At 69.5% G+C, this 23,687-nt stretch overlaps 2 protein-coding genes across 2 annotated transcripts in view; both read left to right on the forward strand.

Annotated features, from left to right (window-relative positions):
• The window catches only part of CLN3 (CLN3 lysosomal/endosomal transmembrane protein, battenin), a 72,512-nt gene extending 58,013 nt beyond the window's left edge, over nucleotides 1–14,499 (forward strand). The window contains 2 exon segments of the mRNA XM_089778780.1: nucleotides 13,238–13,378; nucleotides 14,091–14,499. Of these exon segments, the coding sequence (XP_089634906.1) occupies nucleotides 13,238–13,378; nucleotides 14,091–14,210 (261 nt within the window). The 3' untranslated portion in view covers nucleotides 14,211–14,499.
• Nucleotides 14,500–16,143: 1,644 nt separating this feature from the next.
• LOC142825847 (eukaryotic translation initiation factor 3 subunit C-like) overlaps nucleotides 16,144–23,687 on the forward strand; it is a 25,142-nt gene continuing 17,598 nt past the window's right edge. The window contains exons 1-4 of the mRNA XM_089778781.1: nucleotides 16,144–16,295; nucleotides 17,573–17,683; nucleotides 19,048–19,113; nucleotides 19,364–19,553. Of these exons, the coding sequence (XP_089634907.1) occupies nucleotides 17,586–17,683; nucleotides 19,048–19,113; nucleotides 19,364–19,553 (354 nt within the window). The 5' untranslated portion in view covers nucleotides 16,144–16,295; nucleotides 17,573–17,585. The remainder of the gene's footprint in view (nucleotides 16,296–17,572; nucleotides 17,684–19,047; nucleotides 19,114–19,363; nucleotides 19,554–23,687) is intronic.

Here is a 23,687-nt window from a genome sequence, read left to right on the forward strand (position 1 = left end):
CCGGCCCGTAGGGGTCGCCGCAGCCGGAGCACAGCCGGAGCACAGCCGCCAGCAAGGCACTGACCCCACCTCACAACCGGCCCGTAGGGGTCGCCGGAGCACAGCCGCCAGCAAGGCACTGACCCCACCTCACAACCGGCCCGTAGGGGTCGCCGGAGCACAGCCGGAGCACAGCCGCCAGCAAGGCACTGACCCCACCTCCCAACCGGCCCGTAGGGGTCGCCGGAGCACAGCCGGAGCACAGCCGCCAGCAAGGCACTGACCCCACCTCACAACCGGCCCGTAGGGGTCGCCGGAGCACAGCCGGAGCACAGCCGCCAGCAAGGCACTGACCCCACCTCACAACCGGCCCGTAGGGGTCGCCGGAGCACAGCCGGAGCACAGCCGCCAGCAAGGCACTGACCCCACCTCACAACCGGCCCGTAGGGGTCGCCGGAGCACAGCCGGAGCACAGCCGCCAGCAAGGCACTGACCCCACCTCACAACCGGCCCGTAGGGGTCGCCGGAGCACAGCCGGAGCACAGCCGCCAGCAAGGCACTGACCCCACCTCACAACCGGCCCGTAGGGGTCGCCCACAGCCGGAGCACAGCCGCCAGCAAGGCACTGACCCCACCTCCCAACCGGCCCGTAGGGGTCGCCGGAGCACAGCCAGAGCACAGCCGCCAGCAAGGCACTGACCCCACCTCCCAACCGGCCCGTAGGGGTCGCCGGAGCACAGCCGGAGCACAGCCGCCAGCAAGGCACTGACCCCACCTCACAACCGGCCCGTAGGGGTCGCCGGAGCACAGCCGGAGCACAGCCGCCAGCAAGGCACTTTCCCCACCTCACAACCGGCCCGTAGGGGTCGCCGGAGCACAGCCGGAGCACAGCCGCCAGCAAGGCACTGACCCCACCTCACAACCGGCCCGTAGGGGTCGCCGGAGCACAGCCGGAGCACAGCCGCCAGCAAGGCACTGACCCCACCTCACAACCGGCCCGTAGGGGTCGCCGGAGCACAGCCGCCAGCAAGGCACTGACCCCACCTCACAACCGGCCCGTAGGGGTCGCCGGAGCACAGCCGCCAGCAAGGCACTGACCCCACCTCACAACCGGCCCGTAGGGGTCGCCGGAGCACAGCCGGAGCACAGCCGCCAGCAAGGCACTGACCCCACCTCACAACCGGCCCGTAGGGGTCGCCGGAGCACAGCCGGAGCACAGCCGCCAGCAAGGCACTGACCCCACCTCACAACCGGCCCGTAGGGGTCGCCCACAGCCGGAGCACAGCCGCCAGCAAGGCACTGACCCCACCTCCCAACCGGCCCGTAGGGGTCGCCGGAGCACAGCCAGAGCACAGCCGCCAGCAAGGCACTGACCCCACCTCCCAACCGGCCCGTAGGGGTCGCCGGAGCACAGCCGGAGCACAGCCGCCAGCAAGGCACTGACCCCACCTCACAACCGGCCCGTAGGGGTCGCCGGAGCACAGCCGGAGCACAGCCGCCAGCAAGGCACTTTCCCCACCTCACAACCGGCCCGTAGGGGTCGCCGGAGCACAGCCGGAGCACAGCCGCCAGCAAGGCACTGACCCCACCTCACAACCGGCCCGTAGGGGTCGCCGGAGCACAGCCGGAGCACAGCCGCCAGCAAGGCACTGACCCCACCTCACAACCGGCCCGTAGGGGTCGCCGGAGCACAGCCGCCAGCAAGGCACTGACCCCACCTCACAACCGGCCCGTAGGGGTCGCCGGAGCACAGCCGCCAGCAAGGCACTGACCCCACCTCACAACCGGCCCGTAGGGGTCGCCGGAGCACAGCCGGAGCACAGCCGCCAGCAAGGCACTGACCCCACCTCACAACCGGCCCGTAGGGGTCGCCGGAGCACAGCCGGAGCACAGCCGCCAGCAAGGCACTGACCCCACCTCGCAACCGGCCCGTAGGGGTCGCCCACAGCCCGAGCACAGCCGCCAGCAAGGCACTGACCCCACCTCACAACCGGCCCGTAGGGGTCGCCCTCAGCCGGAGCACAGCCGCCAGCAAGGCACTGACCCCACCTCACAACCGGCCCGTAGGGGTCGCCGGAGCACAGCCGGAGCACAGCCGCCAGCAAGGCACTGACCCCACCTCACAACCGGCCTGTAGGGGTCGCCCTCAGCCGGAGCACAGCCGCCAGCAAGGCACTGACCCCACCTCACAACCGGCCCGTAGGGGTCGCCGGAGCACAGCCGGAGCACAGCCGCCAGCAAGGCACTGACCCCACCTCACAACCGGCCCGTAGGGGTCGCCGGAGCACAGCCGGAGCACAGCCGCCAGCAAGGCACTGACCCCACCTCACAACCGGCCCGTAGGGGTCGCCCTCAGCCGGAGCACAGCCGCCAGCAAGGCACTGACCCCACCTCACAACCGGCCCGTAGGGGTCGCCGGAGCACAGCCGGAGCACAGCCGCCAGCAAGGCACTGACCCCACCTCACAACCGGCCCCTAGGGGTCGCCGGAGCACAGCCGCCAGCAAGGCACTGACCCCACCTCACAGCCGGCCCGTAGGGGTCGCCGGAGCACAGCCGGAGCACAGCCGCCAGCAAGGCACTGACCCCACCTCACAACCGGCCCGTAGGGGTCGCCGCAGCCGGAGCACAGCCGGAGCACAGCCGCCAGCAAGGCACTGACCCCACCTCACAACCGGCCCGTAGGGGTCGCCGGAGCACAGCCGGAGCACAGCCGCCAGCAAGGCACTGACCCCACCTCACAACCGGCCCCTAGGGGTCGCCGGAGCACAGCCGCCAGCAAGGCACTGACCCCACCTCACAGCCGGCCCGTAGGGGTCGCCGGAGCACAGCCGGAGCACAGCCGCCAGCAAGGCACTGACCCCACCTCACAACCGGCCCGTAGGGGTCGCCGCAGCCGGAGCACAGCCGGAGCACAGCCGCCAGCAAGGCACTGACCCCACCTCACAACCGGCCCGTAGGGGTCGCCGGAGCACAGCCGGAGCACAGCCGCCAGCAAGGCACTGACCCCACCTCACAACCGGCCCCTAGGGGTCGCCGGAGCACAGCCGCCAGCAAGGCACTGACCCCACCTCACAGCCGGCCCGTAGGGGTCGCCGGAGCACAGCCGGAGCACAGCCGCCAGCAAGGCACTGACCCCACCTCACAACCGGCCCGTAGGGGTCGCCGCAGCCGGAGCACAGCCGGAGCACAGCCGCCAGCAAGGCACTGACCCCACCTCACAACCGGCCCGTAGGGGTCGCCGGAGCACAGCCGCCAGCAAGGCACTGACCCCACCTCACAACCGGCCCGTAGGGGTCGCCGGAGCACAGCCGGAGCACAGCCGCCAGCAAGGCACTGACCCCATCTCCCAACCGGCCCGTAGGGGTCGCCGGAGCACAGCCGGAGCACAGCCGCCAGCAAGGCACTGACCCCACCTCACAACCGGCCCGTAGGGGTCGCCGGAGCACAGCCGGAGCACAGCCGCCAGCAAGGCACTGACCCCACCTCACAACCGGCCCGTAGGGGTCGCCGGAGCACAGCCGGAGCACAGCCGCCAGCAAGGCACTGACCCCACCTCACAACCGGCCCGTAGGGGTCGCCGGAGCACAGCCGGAGCACAGCCGCCAGCAAGGCACTGACCCCACCTCACAACCGGCCCGTAGGGGTCGCCGGAGCACAGCCGGAGCACAGCCGCCAGCAAGGCACTGACCCCACCTCACAACCGGCCCGTAGGGGTCGCCCACAGCCGGAGCACAGCCGCCAGCAAGGCACTGACCCCACCTCCCAACCGGCCCGTAGGGGTCGCCGGAGCACAGCCAGAGCACAGCCGCCAGCAAGGCACTGACCCCACCTCCCAACCGGCCCGTAGGGGTCGCCGGAGCACAGCCGGAGCACAGCCGCCAGCAAGGCACTGACCCCACCTCACAACCGGCCCGTAGGGGTCGCCGGAGCACAGCCGGAGCACAGCCGCCAGCAAGGCACTTTCCCCACCTCACAACCGGCCCGTAGGGGTCGCCGGAGCACAGCCGGAGCACAGCCGCCAGCAAGGCACTGACCCCACCTCACAACCGGCCCGTAGGGGTCGCCGGAGCACAGCCGGAGCACAGCCGCCAGCAAGGCACTGACCCCACCTCACAACCGGCCCGTAGGGGTCGCCGGAGCACAGCCGCCAGCAAGGCACTGACCCCACCTCACAACCGGCCCGTAGGGGTCGCCGGAGCACAGCCGCCAGCAAGGCACTGACCCCACCTCACAACCGGCCCGTAGGGGTCGCCGGAGCACAGCCGGAGCACAGCCGCCAGCAAGGCACTGACCCCACCTCACAACCGGCCCGTAGGGGTCGCCGGAGCACAGCCGGAGCACAGCCGCCAGCAAGGCACTGACCCCACCTCACAACCGGCCCGTAGGGGTCGCCCACAGCCGGAGCACAGCCGCCAGCAAGGCACTGACCCCACCTCCCAACCGGCCCGTAGGGGTCGCCGGAGCACAGCCAGAGCACAGCCGCCAGCAAGGCACTGACCCCACCTCCCAACCGGCCCGTAGGGGTCGCCGGAGCACAGCCGGAGCACAGCCGCCAGCAAGGCACTGACCCCACCTCACAACCGGCCCGTAGGGGTCGCCGGAGCACAGCCGGAGCACAGCCGCCAGCAAGGCACTTTCCCCACCTCACAACCGGCCCGTAGGGGTCGCCGGAGCACAGCCGGAGCACAGCCGCCAGCAAGGCACTGACCCCACCTCACAACCGGCCCGTAGGGGTCGCCGGAGCACAGCCGGAGCACAGCCGCCAGCAAGGCACTGACCCCACCTCACAACCGGCCCGTAGGGGTCGCCGGAGCACAGCCGCCAGCAAGGCACTGACCCCACCTCACAACCGGCCCGTAGGGGTCGCCGGAGCACAGCCGCCAGCAAGGCACTGACCCCACCTCACAACCGGCCCGTAGGGGTCGCCGGAGCACAGCCGGAGCACAGCCGCCAGCAAGGCACTGACCCCACCTCACAACCGGCCCGTAGGGGTCGCCGGAGCACAGCCGGAGCACAGCCGCCAGCAAGGCACTGACCCCACCTCACAACCGGCCCGTAGGGGTCGCCGGAGCACAGCCGGAGCACAGCCGCCAGCAAGGCACTGACCCCACCTCACAACCGGCCCGTAGGGGTCGCCGGAGCACAGCCGGAGCACAGCCGCCAGCAAGGCACTGACCCCACCTCACAACCGGCCCGTAGGGGTCGCCGGAGCACAGCCGCCAGCAAGGCACTGACCCCACCTCACAACCGGCCCGTAGGGGTCGCCGGAGCACAGCCGCCAGCAAGGCACTGACCCCACCTCACAACCGGCCCGTAGGGGTCGCCGGAGCACAGCCGGAGCACAGCCGCCAGCAAGGCACTGACCCCACCTCACAACCGGCCCGTAGGGGTCGCCGGAGCACAGCCGGAGCACAGCCGCCAGCAAGGCACTGACCCCACCTCACAACCGGCCCGTAGGGGTCGCCGGAGCACAGCCGGAGCACAGCCGCCAGCAAGGCACTGACCCCACCTCACAACCGGCCTGTAGGGGTCGCCGGAGCACAGCCGGAGCACAGCCGCCAGTGAGTGCCCAAGCAGAGTGAACAGCCCCCCGCACGTCACGCCTCTGATCTGGCTCCGCCGGGCCCCAGTCGCCAGTTCTGGGCTGGGCCTTGGGACATTCAGCTCCCTGCCCCCGCGCCACATGGAGTCTGAGCCCCCGGGTGCTGAGCAGCCCCCTGTGGGCCCCACTTCCTCACTGCGTCTGCCAGGGCTCCCGGGCTCCCCGGACCCAGCACAGCACAGGGCCCGGGGCAGCCTAGGTGGGGGGAGGGGCCCAGAGCCGGGCCTGCCCCTCCAGCCAGTGACCGACCCACACTCGGCAGCTCCTCCTCGCCCCCCAGCCAGGGAGAAGGCGTCACTTGGGACCCCGGCCCCAGCCGGGTGTGACTGTCAGGCCGTAGGGTGGAAGGGTTCTTGCTTCTCAGAGGCAGCGCAGCACGGGCCCCACGTGGCCCCCGGAGCCAGGGCAGAGTCTAGTCCTCTGGGGGAGGGGTTCACAGGCCCCTGGACCCCCTGGCCTGGACTAGTCTGCTCCCTGCATGCCTCCCTCCGCCCAAGCGCCCCAACCCCCAGCAGCTCCTCCCTCAGCCCCCAGGCAGCCCCGCCCTGCGCTGTCCTGCTCCCAGAGCCAAGGGGGGAGACACGGACACACTTCCCCAGTGAGTCCTGCCTGGCCTCCCCCGCATGCAGAGAGAGCCCCCCCCACGCACTCACTCCAGCAGTGACTGTAACCGCACCCCTGCCCGCCTCAGCGGGGGAAGGGGAGGGTGACACCAAGATTCCCGCCCCCGCTAGTCACTGGCACAGCACCCAGGGAAACTGAGGCACAGCCCCGGGTTCCTGGAGCAGTAGAAATGACACAACGGAACAGAGCGGATCGAGTGACTGACCCCCTGAGGTCCCCTCGGGGCCCCTTTCGGGGGGTCAGGCAACACGCGGCGTTTACTGAGCACACGCAGGTCAGTCACTACTGATCCGCTGCAGGTGATACATTATACACGCACGTGTACACACACGTGCACCTCCCACACACGCGTGTGCACACATGCACATCCCTCGTGCACGCACACATGCACATCCCACACGTGCACACACGCACATCCCGCACGCGCACACACACATGCACCTCCCACATACGCGTGCACACACACACGCACATCCCGCACGCGCGCACACACGCACATCCCGCACGCGCGCACACACGCACATCCTGCACGCGCACACATGCACATCCCACATGTGCACGCACACATGCACATCCCACATGTGCATGCACACATGCACATCCCACATGTGCACGCACACATGCACATCCCACATGTGCGTGCACACATGCACATCCCACGCGCGTGCGCACATGCACATCCCACGCGCGTGCGCACATGCACATCCCACGCGCGCACATGCACATCCCACGCGCGCGCACATGCACATCCCACATGCGCATGCACGCGCTCATGCACATCCCACGCACGCACACGCACATCCCAGACATGCACACATGGACATCCCACACGTGCACGCACACGCACATGCACATCCCAGACACGCACACACATGCACACAGGCACATCCCAGACACGCACACACACGCGCACATGCACATCCCACACGCACGCAGGCACATCCCATGCACACACACACTCTCTCTCCATCTTGTTACTAGTAGTTGCCCCCCTAACCGCACTGGCCCCGTGAGTTAGGTGGGGGATGGGTGGAGCTGGATGCCTGCTGATCCTGCTGTCCCATGTAGACAAGACGAAACCCGGGATCCCCTGCAAGATGCTTAGACAGATTTGCAGGACAGGGGAGCTACTATCAATCATCTTGTGCATATGCAGAATCTGTGGGAGTCGTCATCTGCATGTGCAGTTAGTCACCTGGTGCCTTCTTCTGGGGGGTGTCAATGCTGCCATATTCATAGAGGGGGCTTCCAGAAGCAGGCACTTGCTGCTGACTCCCAGGGGCCCGCAGCTCCAGTCGTTCAGTGGTCGCGCTCGCCAGGGCCCAGGGTCGCGCTCGCCAGGGCCCAGGGTCGCGCTCGCCAGGGCCCAGTGGTCGCGCTCGCCAGGGCCCAGTGGTCGCGCTCGCCAGGGCCCAGGGTCGCGCTCGCCAGGGCCCAGGGTCGCGCTCGCCAGGGCCCAGGGTCGCGCTCGCCAGGGCCCAGTGGTCGCGCTCGCCAGGGCCCAGTGGTCGCGCTCGCCAGGGCCCAGGGTCGCGCTCGCCAGGGCCCAGTGGTCGCGCTCGCCAGGGCCCAGTGGTCGCGCTCGCCAGGGCCCAGGGTCGCGCTCGCCAGGGCCCAGTGGTCGCGCTCGCCAGGGCCCAGTGGTCGCGCTCGCCAGGGCCCAGGGTCGCGCTCGCCAGGGCCCAGTGGTCGCGCTCGCCAGGGCCCAGTGGTCGCGCTCGCCAGGGCCCAGTGGTCGCGCTCGCCAGGGCCCAGGGTCGCGCTCGCCAGGGCCCAGTGGTCGCGCTCGCCAGGGCCCAGGGTCGCGCTCGCCAGGGCCCAGGGTCGCGCTCGCCAGGGCCCAGTGGTCGCGCTCGCCAGGGCCCAGGGTCGCGCTCGCCAGGGCCCAGGGTCGCGCTCGCCAGGGCCCAGTGGTCGCGCTCGCCAGGGCCCAGTGGTCGCGCTCGCCAGGGCCCAGTGGTCGCGCTCGCCAGGGCCCAGTGGTCGCGCTCGCCAGGGCCCAGTGGTCGCGCTCGCCAGGTGTGACGGCACGTTGGGGGTTCCCCGTCTCCTGCACCCCGAAATGGCACAAACAGACTGTACCAGCCAGTGGAATTGAGGGTGGTTTATTGCTCCTCCAGCACAGCGCAGCACAGATGTAATCTGGTTACAGGAACTGGGCTAGGATGCCTCAGGCCCCCTTGAGATGGGGGAGACTGGGCCCCTAAAACTCCAGCTCCTCTCCCTAGGCTGTCTCATCCATCCTCACAGACAGCCACCAACCAACTAACTAAATTCCCTTGCAGCCCTGCCCCCCCAGTCAGGGCAGCATCCCCCTTCCTTTGTTCCTCTCCATGGGGGGTGTCTGGCCACTGGTTCAACCAGTTTGGCCTTACCTCTGCCTAGCGAGGTTTTCCCTGCTGGGTCTTGCTCCAGACAGCAGGGGTCACCACAGCCCAGCAAGTACCCCCACTACGTCACAGTTCTCCCCCCTCCGAGAGCGAACTGAGCAGGGTCACTCCGCTCGTGACCTAGGGAAGTTCGGGTCCTCTGCGTGGGAACCCGCCCCGGGGACATGGGTGCTCCCCTTGACTCGGGCCGGCCATGGCAAGGCCCCACCTGAGCTGGCTTCCCTCTGTCCACTTGCCGCCCCGCTCCAGGGCGACTGGCGCAGGCCTGTCCTCGGGGGTCACACCCACCCTTCCGCTGGCCTTGATCTCTCGCCAGGGTCTCTCGGGCCGGGGCCATGATCCCAGCGAGCCTTCTCTGGACAACCAGGGCGGCTTCCACCCCCGATGCTCCATCCAGGGAGGTCTTCCCCTCCCATAACTCTCTCAGCGAGCCCAGAGGGTCTATCTGGGGTAGAGACCCCCAAGCCGCTTTCCTCCTGTCTTGGGCCTTCCCGCCCCTCTGGCAGGAGTCACAGGACCGGCAGTACCGCTGCACGGCTGTAAAGATTCCCGGCCAGTAGAAGTGCTGGAGCAGCTTCAGCCGGGTGCTCCGGATCCCCCGGTGGCCCCCAACGGGGACATCGTGGGCCAAATACAGCAGCCCGAGGCGATACTTTCGGGGGACGACCAGCTGCCGCTGGACCCCCCATGCCCTCGCCTTCCTGGGGGGGAGCCACTCACGGAACAGGAGTCCACGCTCCTGCAGGAATCTCTCCTGGCCACCTCTCCCCCGGGGCTGAGCTGCACGGAGGCCAGCCTGGTCCCTCAGCCTCTGCAAGGAGGGGTCTGCCTGCACCTCAGCCTGGAATTCAGCTGCTGAGGCAGGGATCGGGACCTGTCCCCCACCTCTGCCTAGGTCCGGAGTCCCAGCCTGGCTGGACCCCGTGTCCACTGGGATGGGACCCTGAGGACGCTGCCAGGAATCCTTCCCTGGACCCACGTTGTCAGCCCCCCGCTGGCTCTGGCTCCGGGTAGTGACTAGAGCCCGCTGGGATTCATGGGGCCACTCCTCTAGGTCATTCCCCATCAGCACCTCGGTGGGCAAGTGCGGGTGCACCCCCACTTCCTTGAGGCCGTCCTTCGCCCCCCATTTCAGATGCACCCGGGCTACAGGCACCTTAAACGGGGACCCATCTATGCCCTTCAGGGTCAGCTGCGCGTGGGGTAGTATCCGCTCCGGGGCCACTATGTCGGATCGGGCCAGAGTCACCTCCGCCCCCGTGTCCCAGAAGCCCGTCACCTTCCTACCATCCACCTCCAGGGGTATGAGGCACTCGCTCCGCAGGGGCCGTCCTGCCCCCACCCGGTACACGGAGAAATCCGCCTCCTGAGAATCAGACCTCCCAGGGGAGGTGCACTGAGCATCCTTCCCCTCTCTCTGAGCTGAGGTTTGCCTGCCAGCCTCTGCCTCTGGGGCAGCCTGCCCTTCCTCCCGCCCCAGCCAGTTAACCCTGGAAAGTCCCCGGTCCTGGGACCTGGTGCACTGAGCCCTCTTGTGGCCTTTTTGCCCACAGCGATGGCAAGTTAGGCTTTGGGCTGTCTCTGTCCAGGCCCTGGCTGGTTCTCCGGGGCGCAGACGACCTGTTCCTTGGTCTCGCCCCGTAGTTGACTCCCTCCGTCGCTCAGCCGAGATCCGGTCTCTGCGCGGTTCCCTCTCTCTCCGGGACTCCCGTTCACACCCGGACCGGCTCTCCGTGAACTCATCCGCCAGTCTCCCGGCCTCCTGGGGGATCTCTGGTCTCCGGTCCTTGAGCCACAGCCTCAGTTTGGGTGGGCACTCTTCATAGAACTGCTCCATCAGGACCAGCTTGAGCAGCTCCTCTGCGGTCTGGGCTCCGACTCCAGACACCCACTTGCGGCAGTATTGCGCCAGGCGGGAGGCCAGGTCCACATAGGTCTCCCGTGGCCCTTTCTGTACCCCCCGGAACTTCTTCCTGTACATCTCGGGGGTCAGCCCGAACTTGTGCAGCAGGGCCTCCTTGACTCGGTTGTAATCCCCTGGCTGTAGGTCCTCCAGCTGACTGAGCACTCCGGCCGCCTCCTGGTTCAGTGCGGGGACGAGCTCCTGCAGCCAGTCAGCTGGGGGGACCCGTTGCAGTCCACAGGCCCTCTCAAAGGAGCTGAGGAACCCGTCTATGTCACCCATGTCCTTCAATAGGGCCACCACGAGCCTCTCCAAGCGTCTGGCAGTCCTGGGACCCTGGGGCCCATCCGCACTTGGCGCAGCCGGTGCCCCGCCGGTTCTCCGCTCTGCCATGGCCAGCTCATGCTGTCGCTGCCTCTCTCGATCTTGGCGTTCCTTCTCTCGGTCCTGGCGTTCCTTCTTTCGGTCCTCTACTTCCAATTCCCTGATCCGCAGCTGGATCTCCAGCCGCCGCAGCTCCGCTGGGCTGGCCCCTGCCCTAGATGGGCTACGGCTTGCAGGCCTCCTGGGAGACGCTGTCTCATCTCTCCGGTGGGTTCCAGCACTCCTCCCCCTCTCTGAGCCTGACACACTCTCAGGTGGGGTCTGGCTGCTTCCCCTGGGGACAAGATCCTGGCCCTGTGGCTGGTCATTCTCTTCCAGCTGGGTAATCAGCTGGGCCTTGGTTGCTTTCCGCACAGGCAAGCCCCTCTCTCTGCACAGCCCCACCAGCTCTGCCTTCAAGAGTCGGGCGTAGGCCATCTGCCCGCTGGGCCCCTCGGTGCAGACTCACCAGTCTAGTGCTGCAGCGCCCCACAATTCCCAGGAACCGCTTCGCTCTGTCTCCAGCACGCCTGGCTCCAGGGCTCTTGCTTCTACTGCGCCTTGTCGCTCGCCGCTGGAAGCTCCATCCATGGGGTGCAGTGCATCCCGCTCCTGACACCAGTGTGACGGCGCGTTGGGGGTTCCCCGTCTCCTGCACCCCGAAATGGCACAAACAGACTGCACCAGCCAGTGGAATTGAGGGTGGTTTATTGCTCCTCCAGCACAGCGCAGCACAGATGTAATCTGGTTACAGGAACTGGGCTAGGATGCCTCAGGCCCCCTTGAGATGGGGGAGACTGGGCCCCTAAAACTCCAGCTCCTCTCCCTAGGCTGTCTCATCCATCCTCACAGACAGCCACCAACCAACTAACTAAATTCCCTTGCAGCCCTGCCCCCCCAGTCAGGGCCGCATTCCACCTTCCTTTGTTCCTCTCCATGGGGGGTGTCTGGCCCCTGGCTCAACAAGTTTGGCCTTACCTCTGCCTAGCGAGGTTTTCCCTGCTGGGTCTTGCTCCAGACAGCAGGGGTCACCACAGCCCAGCAAGTACCCCCACTACGTCACACCAGGGCCCAGTGGTCGCGCTCGCCAGGGCCCAGGGTCGCGCTCGCCAGGGCCCAGGGGTCGCGCTCGCCAGGGCCCGGGGTCGCGCTCGCCAGGGCCCAGGGTCGCGCTCGCCAGGGCCCAGGGGTCGCGCTCGCCAGGGCCCAGGGGTCGCGCTCGCCAGGGCCCAGGGTCGCGCTCGCCGGGGCCCAGGGTCGCGCTCGCCGGGGCCCAGGGTCGCGCTCGCCGGGGCCCAGGGGTCGCGCTCGCCGGGGCCCAGTGGTCGCGCTCGCCAGGGCCCAGGGTCGCGCTTGCCAGGGCCCAGGGTCGCGCTGTGCTTGGGTCTGGCTGGGAGCTGCTTGTCTCCCAGCCGTGCCCGTTCACTCGGCGGGGCACGGAGCCTGCAGGTGTCCGGAAGGAGGCGGAATCCGGCGTTCCTGCGCCCTAGAGCAACAGAGACAAAGTTTCTCTAGAAAAGGACGTAATACAGGGACCCCTGAGTCGCGACCCCCCGCACTTCCCACTGTTTGTAAAGTGCAGGAGGGGCTGACCCCCCGACCTGCGTCCTCAGCCCGCAGTCCCGCCGGCGCCGAGCGCAGGGAGAGTTCCACTTGCCACGCTGCCCCGGGAACCAAACGTGCCGCACGTCGGGGCCGCCTGTGCCGCAAAGCTAAGACTCATTACCTGCCCCAAGGGCTGGGTGGCCCAGAGTTACAACACAAACGTCAGTGAGGACAAGAGTCACACAGATATGAATGAGACGTCTCTACACGCCACGAGCCCCTCCCGGGGTGCCTCCATCTTCCTGCGGGGTGTGCACCAGTTCACAGGACTCCAGTCTTCCCCATCCGCCCTGTCACACAGATCCCTTGGCCGTGGCGTGGGCGTCACACTGACCCCCGTCCCCCCAGCCCTTGGCCGTGGCGTGGGCGTCACGCCGACTCCCTTCCCCCCGGCCCTTGGCCGTGGCGTGGGCGTCACGCCGACCCCCTTCCCCCCGGCCCTTGGCCGTGGCGTGGGCGTCACGCCGACCCCCTTCCCCCCGGCCCTTGGCCGTGGCGTGGGCGTGCCACGCCGACCCCCTTCCCCCCGGCCCTTGGCCGTGGCGTGGGCGTGCCACGCCGACCCCCTTCCCCCCGGCCCTTGGCCGTGGCGTGGGCGTGCCACGCCGACCCCCTTCCCCCCGGCCCTTGGCCGTGGCGTGGGCGTGCCACGCCGACCCCCTTCCCCCCGGCCCTTGGCCGTGGCGTGGGCGTGTCACGCCGACCCCCTTCCCCCGGCCCTTGGTGCTGGGCGCGTCACGCTGATCACCGATCCCTCCTCACCTTGCAGGGCCTGAACATGGGCTTCCTTCTGGCTGCCGTGTACTTCCTGTTCCTGCCTAGCATCTACCTGCTCTTTGCCCTGGTGCTGTACGAGGGGCTGCTGGGTGGGGCTGCCTACGTGAACACCTTCCACAGCATCAGCCTGGAGGTGAGCCAGGGCAGGGGGGGGGCAGGGTAAGAAGAATATAGAGAGAGGGGGCCTGACGGGAAGGTGGGGGTCTGCCTGGGGGGGCGGGGTGGGGGGAAACGGCCGGGGGGCGGGGCGGGGGTCTGGTTGGGGGGGGCGGGGGGAAACGGCCGGGGGGCGGGGCGGGGGTCTGGCTGGGGGGAGGGCGGGGCGGAGGGAAGCGGCCGGGGGGCGGGGCGGGGGTCTGGTTGGGGGGGGCGGGGCGGGGGGAAACGGCCGGGGGGCGGGGCGGGGGTCTGGTTGGGGGGGGCGGGGGGAAACGGGGGGGGCGGGGGGGGGCCGGGGGGCGGGGGCGGGGCTGGCTGGGGGCGGGCGGGGCAGAGGGGGGGGCCGGGGGGCGGGGCGGGGGTCTGGTTGGGGGGGGGGCGGGGGGAAACGGCCGGGGGGCGGGGCGGGGGTCTGGTTGCGGGGGCGGGGCTACCACCGAGCGCCCCTGCAGAGTGGGGGTTCAGCGGACGGTCCATGGGCTACCCAGCTGGCCCGTGGCTCCTGCGGGCGGGGCCGGCAGCCAGTGCGCCCTGGCCCCCCCGCCGAGGAGCCCCCCGTCTCTGCGCTGCTGCCCCGGGCTCAGCGGGGTGGGTTTGCCAGGGCGCCAGTGTGAAGAGCAGCCCCCTCGCGGTGGGGGAGCAGGACCCGGCCCGGCTAAGGGGCGCACCCTCTGTCCCTACCACAGAGCCCCCCCGAGGAGCGGGAGTTCGCCATGGCCGTGGGCTGCGTGGCCGACACCCTGGGCATCTCGCTGGCTGGAGCTGCTGCTTTCCCCACGCACAGTTACTTCTGCCACCTGCCCTGAGCTGCGGGCCTGGTCGCCTTCGAGCCGTCTGTGTGGGGCAGGCGCCGGAGGGGGCGCTGGGGAGGAAGCAGGGTATGGAGACCCCCAAACAGCCCCCCGTGGAGAGCGGCGGGGGCACGTGGGGGTATCTGAGGGGTGGCAGCAAGTTTTCCTCTAAGCTGCGCAAGAGGCTTTGAGGGGTCCATAGCTGTACGGTGGGGCAGGGCCCATGGGGGGCGGGGCCTGTAGGTGTGTGCGAGATGTCCCCCAATAAAGGACCCTGCTTTGTGCGAGCAGGCGCTGGGCAATATCTCTGTGTCCGTGTCGCTTGGGCCAGAGGGGCTGGGGGCAGTCACCCCATTTCAGGCCTGTGCTGCCATGGCCCCATGTCTCTGCAGGGGGCGTGACCTCCGGGCCACAGAATCACAGGGCACGGGAGCCATCGGGGCTGGCCCCTGCCCCCGGATCCCTTCCGCCCCTCCCGTGGGCGCGAGACGGGTCCTTCCTCGGTGCGGCACTTTGCACGTGTCCGTCTTGAGCTCCAGCCTGGCGACCGCAGCGTCCAGACAGGCGTGAGCCCCGCCCCGGCCCCCCACGCAGCGTCGGGCACTGCCGCCATGGGACGGAGCTAGGGGCGCGGGCTGGAACCGGGAACCATAGACACGGGGCTTTCTGGGGAGTCACTTTCATTATTGTCATGAGCGTCAGCACGGGCCGGGTCCTGCCTGGCCGGGCGCTCTCGCTGGAGGGCTCTGCCGGCCGGCAGGACCCAGCTACGGGGCACCCCGGGGCCACTCGCCCCTGCGCCCCTTGGGGACCGAGCGTGGGACGGGCAGCACCCCGGGACCCCGTGTGTCCGGGCCAGCCCCGCTCTCCACGGGCCGGTTCCCCCCCCCGCCCGGCACCGCTGCCCCCCCGGCCCCCCCCGGCCCCCGCCCCCGGCTGCCCCCGCCCCCCCCGCCCGCCGGCCCCAGTGCCCCCGCCCCCCCCCGCCCGGCACCGCTGCCCCCCCGGCCCCCCCCCCCCCGCCCGCCCGGCCCCGCCCCCGCCCCCCCCCGCCCGGCCGGCCCCCCCCGCTGCCCCCGCCCCCCCCCGCCCGGCACCGCTGCCCCCCCCCCCCCCCCCCTGCCCCCGGCCCCCCCCGCCCCCCCCGCCCCCGCCCCCCCGGCCCGCGCCCCCCGGCCCCCCCCGCCGCCCCCGCTGCCCCCCCCCCGCCCGGCCGCCCCCGCTGCCCCCCCCGCCCGCCCGCCCGCGCCCCCCCCCCCGGCCCGCGCCCCCGCCCGGCCGGCCCCGCCCCCCCCATTCCGAGCTGAGGGTTCTGCTGCGCAGACACAGAAGGTCCCTACACAGACCCCGCCCCCGCCCGGGGCAGCGCAATTCCGCGGCCCCCCTTTGCCACGGCGCATGCGCGCGGCCGCCCGGCTCGCCCTGCCCTAGATCCGCCCCTGCCCGTGGAGCCCCGCTCGGGGCCGCATTTCCCATCATGCCCCGCGCCCCGCTCGGGGCCGCATTTCCCATCATGCCCCGCTCGGGGCCGCATTTCCCATCATGGCCCGCGCCCCGCTCGAGGCCGCATTTCCCATCATGCCCCGCGCCCCGCTCGGGGCCGCATTTCCCATCATGCCCCGCGCCCCGCTCGGGGCCGCATTTCCCATCATGCCCCGCTCGGGGCTGCATTTCCCATCATGGCCCGCGCCCCGCTCGGGGCCGCATTTCCCATCATGCCCCGCGCCCCGCTCGGGGCCGCATTTCCCATCATGGCCCGCTCGGGGCCGCATTTCCCATCATGCCCCGCGCCCCGCTCGGGGCCGCATTTCCCATCATGCCCCGCTCGGGGCCGCATTTCCCATCATGGCCCGCTCGGGGCCGCATTTCCCATCATGCCCCGCGCCCCGCTCGGGGCCGCATTTCCCATCATGCCCCGCGCCCCGCTCGGGACTGCATTTCCCATCATGCCCCGCTCGGGGCCGCATTTCCCATCATGCCCCGCGGCCGATCGAGGTTTTTGCGCATCCCCTGCGGAGCCGGTTTTGTTGCGCGCATGCGCAGTGCCCGTGTCCGGTCTCTGCCAGCGCAGGCCCTAGCTGAGTAGCAGCAACGTGCGCGGTGAGCGGGGCCGGGGCCCTGCGGGGGGGTCTCTGGGGGCGGGGCACTAGGGGCGGGGGGGTCTCTGGGGGCGGGGCACTAGGGGCGGGGGGTCTCTGGGGGAGGCGGGGGGTCTCTGGGGGCGGGGCACTAGGGGCGGGGGGTCTCTGGGGGCAGGGCAGGGGCGGGGGGTGGGGGGGGGGGGGTCTCTGGGGGCGGGGCACTAGGGGCGGGGGGGTCTCTGGGGGCGGGGCACCAGGGGCGGGGTGGGGGGGGCGGGGGGTCTCTGGGGGCGGGGCACTAGGGGCGGGGGGGTCTCTGGGGGCGGGGCACTAGGGGCGGGGGGGTCTCTGGGGGCGGGGCACTAGGGGCGGGGGGGTCTCTGGGGGCGGGGCACTAGGGGCGGGGGGTCTCTGGGGGAGGCGGGGGGGGGGGCGGGGCACTAGGGGCGGGGGGTCTCTGGGGGCGGGGCACTAGGGGCGGGGGGGGGGGGGCGGGGGGTCTCTGGGGGCGGGGCGGGGGGGGGTCCTGGGGGCGGGGGGGGCGGGGGGTCGGGGGTGGGGGGGTCTCTGGGGGCGGGGCACTAGGGGCGGGGGGGGGGGCGGGGGGTCTCTGGGGGCGGGGCACTAGGGGCGGGGGGCGGGGGGGTCTCTGGGGGCGGGGCACTAGGGGACGGGGGTGGGGGAGGGGCGGGGGGGGGGTCTCTGGGGGAAGGGGGGGGCGGGGGGGTAGGGGCGGGGGGTGGGGGAGGGGGGGTCTCTGGGGGCGGGGCACTAGGGGACGGGGGTCTCTGGGGGCGGGGGGGGGCAGGGGGGGGGGTCCTGGGGGCGGGGGGGGGCGGGGCACTAGGGGCGGGGGGTCTCTGGGGGAGGCGGGGGGGGGGGGCGGGGCACTAGGGGCGGGGGGTCTCTGGGGGCGGGGCACTAGGGGCGGGGGGGTCTCTGGGGGCGGGGCACTAGGGGCGGGGGGTCTCTGGGGGCGGGGGGGGCGGGGGCGGGGCACTAGGGGCGGGGGGTCTCTGGGGGCGGGGCACTAGGGGCGGGGGGTCTCTGGGGGCGGGGCAGGGGGCAGGGGCGGGGGGGTCTCTGGGGGCGGGGCACTAGGGGCGGGGGGGGTCTCTGGGGGAGGCGGGGGGGGGGGCGGGGCACTAGGGGCGGGGGGTCTCTGGGGGCGGGGCACTAGGGGCGGGGGGGGGGGGGGGGTCTCTGGGGGCGGGGCACTAGGGGCGGGGGGGTCTCTGGGGGCGGGGCACTAGGGGACGGGGGTCTCTCTCGCTCTGACCCCCCCGTGCCCCGCAGGCCGGGCGGCGCCATGTCCCGCTTCTTCACCACGGGCTCGGACAGCGAGTCGGAGTCTTCGCTCTCGGGGGATGAGCTGGTGGCCAAGCCCGTCGGGGGCAACTACAGCAAGTGAGCGGGGGGGTGTCTGGGGCGGGGAGGGGGCTCTGGGGGTACGCTGGGGGAGGGGCAGCGTGGGGGGGTGTCTGGGGCAGGGAGGGGGCTCTGGGGGTAGGCTAGGGGAGGGGCAGCGTGGGGGGGTGTCTGGGGCGGGGAGGGGCTCTGGGGGTACGCTGGGGGAGGGGCAGCGTGGGGGGGTGTCTGGGGCGGGGAGGGGGCGCTGGGGGTAGGCTAGGGGAGGGGGCACTGGGGGTACGCTGGGAGAGGGGCAGCGTGGGGGGGTGTCTGGGGCAGGGAGGGGGCGCTGGGGGTATGCTGGGGGAGGGGCAGCGTGGGGGGGTGTCTGGGGCAGGGAGGGGGCGCTGGGGGTAGGCTAGGGGAGGGGGCACTGGGGGTACGCTGGGAGAGGGGCAGCGTGGGGGGGTGTCTGGGGCAGGGAGGGGGCGCTGGGGGTATGCTGGGGGAGGGGCAGCGTGGGGGGGGTGCCTGGAGGCAGGGGAGCGCTGGGGGTATGCTGGGGGAGGGGCAGCGTGGGGGGGTGCCTGGAGGCAGGGGGGCGCTGGGGGTATGCTGGGGGAGGGGCAGCATGGGGGGGGTGCCTGGAGGCAGGGGAGCGCTGGGGGTATGCTGGGGGAGGGGCAGCGTGGGGGGGTGCCTGGAGGCAGGGGGGCGCTGGGGGTACGCTGGGGGAGGGGCAGCATGGGGGGGTGCCTGGAGGCAGGGGGGCGCTGGGGGTATGCTGGGGGAGGGGCAGCGTGGGGGGGGGGGTGTCTGCGGCAGGGAGGGGGCGCTGGGGGTATGCTGGGGGAGGGGCAGCGTGGGGGGGGTGCCTGGAGGCAGGGGGGCGCTGGGGGTATGCTGGGGGAGGGGCAGCAGGGGGGGGGGGTGCCTGGAGGCAGGGGAGCGCTGGGGGTATGCTGGGGGAGGGGCAGCGTGGGGGGGTGCCTGGAGGCAGGGGGGCGCTGGGGGTACGCTGGGGGAGGGGCAGCATGGGGGGGGTGGGGGGGTGCCTGGAGGCAGGGGGGCGCTGGGGGTATGCTGGGGGAGGGGCAGCGTGGGGGGGGTGCCTGGAGGCAGGGGAGCGCTGGGGGTATGCTGGGGGAGGGGCAGCGTGGGGGGGTGCCTGGAGGCAGGGGGGTGCTGGGGGTACGCTGGGGGAGGGGCAGCGTGGGGGGGTGCCTGGAGGCAGGGGGGCGCTGGGGGTGGCACAGGGCAGCATGGCAGGGTCTCTGGAGCGCAGGTGGAGGCTCAGGCTGCAGCGTGTGGGGCTGGCAGCAGCGATGGGCTACAGGGGTGTTGGGGGAGGGGCCCTGTGGGCTCTGGCGTATTCCCGGGGGACCCTGCCCCTGTGCCCACCTGCCTGTCCGTGCCCCTAGGCCCATCCTGCTGAGCGAGGATGAGGAGGACACGAAGCGGGTGGTGCGCAGCGCCAAGGACAAGCGGTGAGTGGGGGCCAGGCTGCTGGGGGCAGTTGCTTGGGGCTGGTTGGGAAGCCGGGAGGTCCTGGGGCTGGGAGCAGCAAATGTGGGTCGCATGGGAGGGGCCCCACGCTGACCCGGTTGTGGGGCAAGAATCTGGGGCTGACCCCAGTGGTGTGTGGGAGCTGGGCTCCGCGCTGACCCCTTGCAGTGACAGAGGGCCAGGACTGGGGGCGGGGCTGGGCCAGGCCCCCCACTGACCCCGGCTCCGCAGGTTCGAGGAGCTCACCAACCTGATCAAGACCATCCGGAACGCCATGAAGATCCGCGACGTCACCAAGTGTCTGGAGGAGTTTGAGCTGCTGGGCCGGGCCTACAGCAAGGCCAGGAGCGTGGTGGACAAGGAGGGCGTGCCCCGCTTCTACGTGCGCATCCTGGCGGACCTGGAGTCCTACCTCAACGAGGTGTGTGTGTGTGTGTGTGTGTGTGTGTGTGTCGGCCTCGTGCCCCGCTTCTACGTGCGCATCCTGGCGGACCTGGAGTCCTACCTCAACGAGGTGTGTGTGTGTGTGTGTGTGTGTGTGTGTGTGTGTGTGTGTCGGCCTCGTGCCCCGCTTCTACGTGCGCATCCTGGCGGACCTGGAGTCCTACCTCAACGAGGTGTGTGTGTGTGTGTGTGTGTGTCGGCCTCGTGCCCCGCTTCTACGTGCGCATCCTGGCGGACCTAGAGTCCTACCTCAACGAGGTGTGTGTGTGTGTGTGTGTGTGTGTGTGTGTGTCGGCCTCGTGCCCCGCTTCTACGTGCGCATCCTGGCGGACCTGGAGTCCTACCTCAACGAGGTGTGTGTGTGTGTGTGTGTGTGTGTGTGTGTGTCGGCCTCGTGCCCCGCTTCTACGTGCGCATCCTGGCGGACCTGGAGTCCTACCTCAACGAGGTGTGTGTGTGTGTGTGTGTGTGTGTGTGTGTGTGTGTGTGTGTGTGTGTGTGTCGGCCTCGTGCCCCGCTTCTACGTGCGCATCCTGGCGGACCTGGAGTCCTACCTCAACGAGGTGTGTGTGTGTGTGTGTGTGTGTGTGTGTGTGTGTGTCGGCCTCGTGCCCCGCTTCTACGTGCGCATCCTGGCGGACCTGGAGTCCTACCTCAACGAGGTGTGTGTGTGTGTGTGTGTGTCGGCCTCGTGCCCCGCTTCTACGTGCGCATCCTGGCGGACCTGGAGTCCTACCTCAACGAGGTGTGTGTGTGTGTGTGTGTGTGTGTGTGTGTGTGTCGGCCTCGTGCCCCGCTTCTACGTGCGCATCCTGGCGGACCTGGAGTCCTACCTCAACGAGGTGTGTGTGTGTGTGTGTGTGTCGGCCTCGTGCCCCGCTTCTACGTGCGCATCCTGGCGGACCTGGAGTCCTACCTCAACGAGGTGTGTGTGTGTGTGTGTGTGTGTGTGTGTGTGTGTGTGTGTGTGTGTGTGTCGGCCTCGTGCCCCGCTTCTACGTGCGCATCCTGGCGGACCTGGAGTCCTACCTCAACGAGGTGTGTGTGTGTGTGTGTGTGTGTGTGTGTGTGCCTCGTGCCCCGCTTCTACGTGCGCATCCTGGCGGACCTGGAGTCCTACCTCAACGAGGTGTGTGTGTGTGTGTGTGTGTGTGTGTGTGTGTCGGCCTCGTGCCCCGCTTCTACGTGCGCATCCTGGCGGACCTGGAGTCCTACCTCAACGAGGTGTGTGTGTGTGTGTGTGTGTGTGTGTGTGTGTGTGTGTCGGCCTCGTGCCCCGCTTCTACGTGCGCATCCTGGCGGACCTGGAGTCCTACCTCAACGAGGTGTGTGTGTGTGTGTGTGTGTGTCGGCCTCGTGCCCCGCTTCTACGTGCGCATCCTGGCGGACCTAGAGTCCTACCTCAACGAGGTGTGTGTGTGTGTGTGTGTGTGTGTGTGTGTGTGTGTGTCGGTCTCGTGCCCCGCTTCTACGTGCGCATCCTGGCGGACCTGGAGTCCTACCTCAACGAGGTGTGTGTGTGTGTGTGTGTGTGTGTGTGTGTGTCGGCCTCGTGCCCCGCTTCTACGTGCGCATCCTGGCGGACCTGGAGTCCTACCTCAACGAGGTGTGTGTGTGTGTGTGTGTGTGTGTGTGTGTGTGTGTGTGTGTGTGTGTGTGTCGGCCTCGTGCCCCGCTTCTACGTGCGCATCCTGGCGGACCTGGAGTCCTACCTCAACGAGGTGTGTGTGTGTGTGTGTGTGTGTGTGTGTGTGTGTGTGTCGGCCTCGTGCCCCGCTTCTACGTGCGCATCCTGGCGGACCTGGAGTCCTACCTCAACGAGGTGTGTGTGTGTGTGTGTGTGTCGGTCTCGTGCCCCGCTTCTACGTGCGCATCCTGGCGGACCTGGAGTCCTACCTCAACGAGGTGTGTGTGTGTGTGTGTGTGTGTGTGTGTGTGTGTGTCGGCCTCGTGCCCCGCTTCTACGTGCGCATCCTGGCGGACCTGGAGTCCTACCTCAACGAGGTGTGTGTGTGTGTGTGTGTGTCGGCCTCGTGCCCCGCTTCTACGTGCGCATCCTGGCGGACCTGGAGTCCTACCTCAACGAGGTGTGTGTGTGTGTGTGTGTGTGTGTGTGTGTGTGTGTGTGTGTGTGTGTGTGTGTCGGCCTCGTGCCCCGCTTCTACGTGCGCATCCTGGCGGACCTGGAGTCCTACCTCAACGAGGTGTGTGTGTGTGTGTGTGTGTGTGTGTGTGTGTGCCTCGTGCCCCGCTTCTACGTGCGCATCCTGGCGGACCTGGAGTCCTACCTCAACGAGGTGTGTGTGTGTGTGTGTGTGTGTGTGTGTGTGTCGGCCTCGTGCCCCGCTTCTACGTGCGCATCCTGGCGGACCTGGAGTCCTACCTCAACGAGGTGTGTGTGTGTGTGTGTGTGTGTGTGTGTGTGTGTGCGGCTCGTGCCCCGCTTCTACGTGCGCATCCTGGCGGACCTGGAGTCCTACCTCAACGAGGTGTGTGTGTGTGTGTGTGTGTGTCGGCCTCGTGCCCCGCTTCTACGTGCGCATCCTGGCGGACCTAGAGTCCTACCTCAACGAGGTGTGTGTGTGTGTGTGTGTGTGTGTGTGTGTGTCGGCCTCGTGCCCCGCTTCTACGTGCGCATCCTGGCGGACCTGGAGTCCTACCTCAACGAGGTGTGTGTGTGTGTGTGTGTGTGTGTGTGTGTGTCGGCCTCGTGCCCCGCTTCTACGTGCGCATCCTGGCGGACCTGGAGTCCTACCTCAACGAGGTGTGTGTGTGTGTGTGTGTGTGTGTGTGTGTGTGTGTGTGTGTGTGTGTGTGTCGGCCTCGTGCCCCGCTTCTACGTGCGCATCCTGGCGGACCTGGAGTCCTACCTCAACGAGGTGTGTGTGTGTGTGTGTGTGTGTGTGTGTGTGTGTCGGCCTCGTGCCCCGCTTCTACGTGCGCATCCTGGCGGACCTGGAGTCCTACCTCAACGAGGTGTGTGTGTGTGTGTGTGTGTCGGCCTCGTGCCCCGCTTCTACGTGCGCATCCTGGCGGACCTGGAGTCCTACCTCAACGAGGTGTGTGTGTGTGTGTGTGTGTGTGTGTGTGTGTGTCGGCCTCGTGCCCCGCTTCTACGTGCGCATCCTGGCGGACCTGGAGTCCTACCTCAACGAGGTGTGTGTGTGTGTGTGTGTGTCGGCCTCGTGCCCCGCTTCTACGTGCGCATCCTGGCGGACCTGGAGTCCTACCTCAACGAGGTGTGTGTGTGTGTGTGTGTGTGTGTGTGTGTGTGTGTGTGTGTGTGTCGGCCTCGTGCCCCGCTTCTACGTGCGCATCCTGGCGGACCTGGAGTCCTACCTCAACGAGGTGTGTGTGTGTGTGTGTGTGTGTGTGTGTGTGTGTGTCGGCCTCGTGCCCCGCTTCTACGTGCGCATCCTGGCGGACCTGGAGTCCTACCTCAACGAGGTGTGTGTGTGTGTGTTGTGTGTGTGTGTGTGTGCCTCGTGCCCCGCTTCTACGTGCGCATCCTGGCGGACCTGGAGTCCTACCTCAACGAGGGGTGTGTGTGTGTGTGTGTGTGTGTGTGTGTGTGTGTGTGCGCCTCGTGCCCCGCTTCTACGTGCGCATCCTGGCGGACCTGGAGTCCTACCTCAACGAGGTGTGTGTGTGTGTGTGTGTGTGTGTGTGTGTCGGCCTCGTGCCCCGCTTCTACGTGCGCATCCTGGCGGACCTGGAGTCCTACCTCAACGAGGTGTGTGTGTGTGTGTGTGTGTCGGCCTCGTGCCCCGCTTCTACGTGCGCATCCTGGCGGACCTGGAGTCCTACCTCAACGAGGTGTGTGTGTGTGTGTGTGTGTGTTGTGTGTGTGTGTGTGTCGGCCTCGTGCCCCGCTTCTACGTGCGCATCCTGGCGGACCTGGAGTCCTACCTCAACGAGGTGTGTGTGTGTGTGTGTGTGTGTGTCGGCCTCGTGCCCCGCTTCTACGTGCGCATCCTGGCGGACCTGGAGTCCTACCTCAACGAGGTGTGTGTGTGTGTGTGTGTGTGTGTGTGCGCCTCGTGCCCCGCTTCTACGTGCGCATCCTGGCGGACCTGGAGTCCTACCTCAACGAGGTGTGTGTGTGTGTGTG

Source organism: Pelodiscus sinensis, chromosome 5, assembly GCF_052426305.1.
Source record: "Pelodiscus sinensis isolate ZL-2025 chromosome 5, ASM5242630v1, whole genome shotgun sequence".
In the NCBI taxonomy this organism is placed as follows: domain Eukaryota; kingdom Metazoa; phylum Chordata; order Testudines; family Trionychidae; genus Pelodiscus; species Pelodiscus sinensis.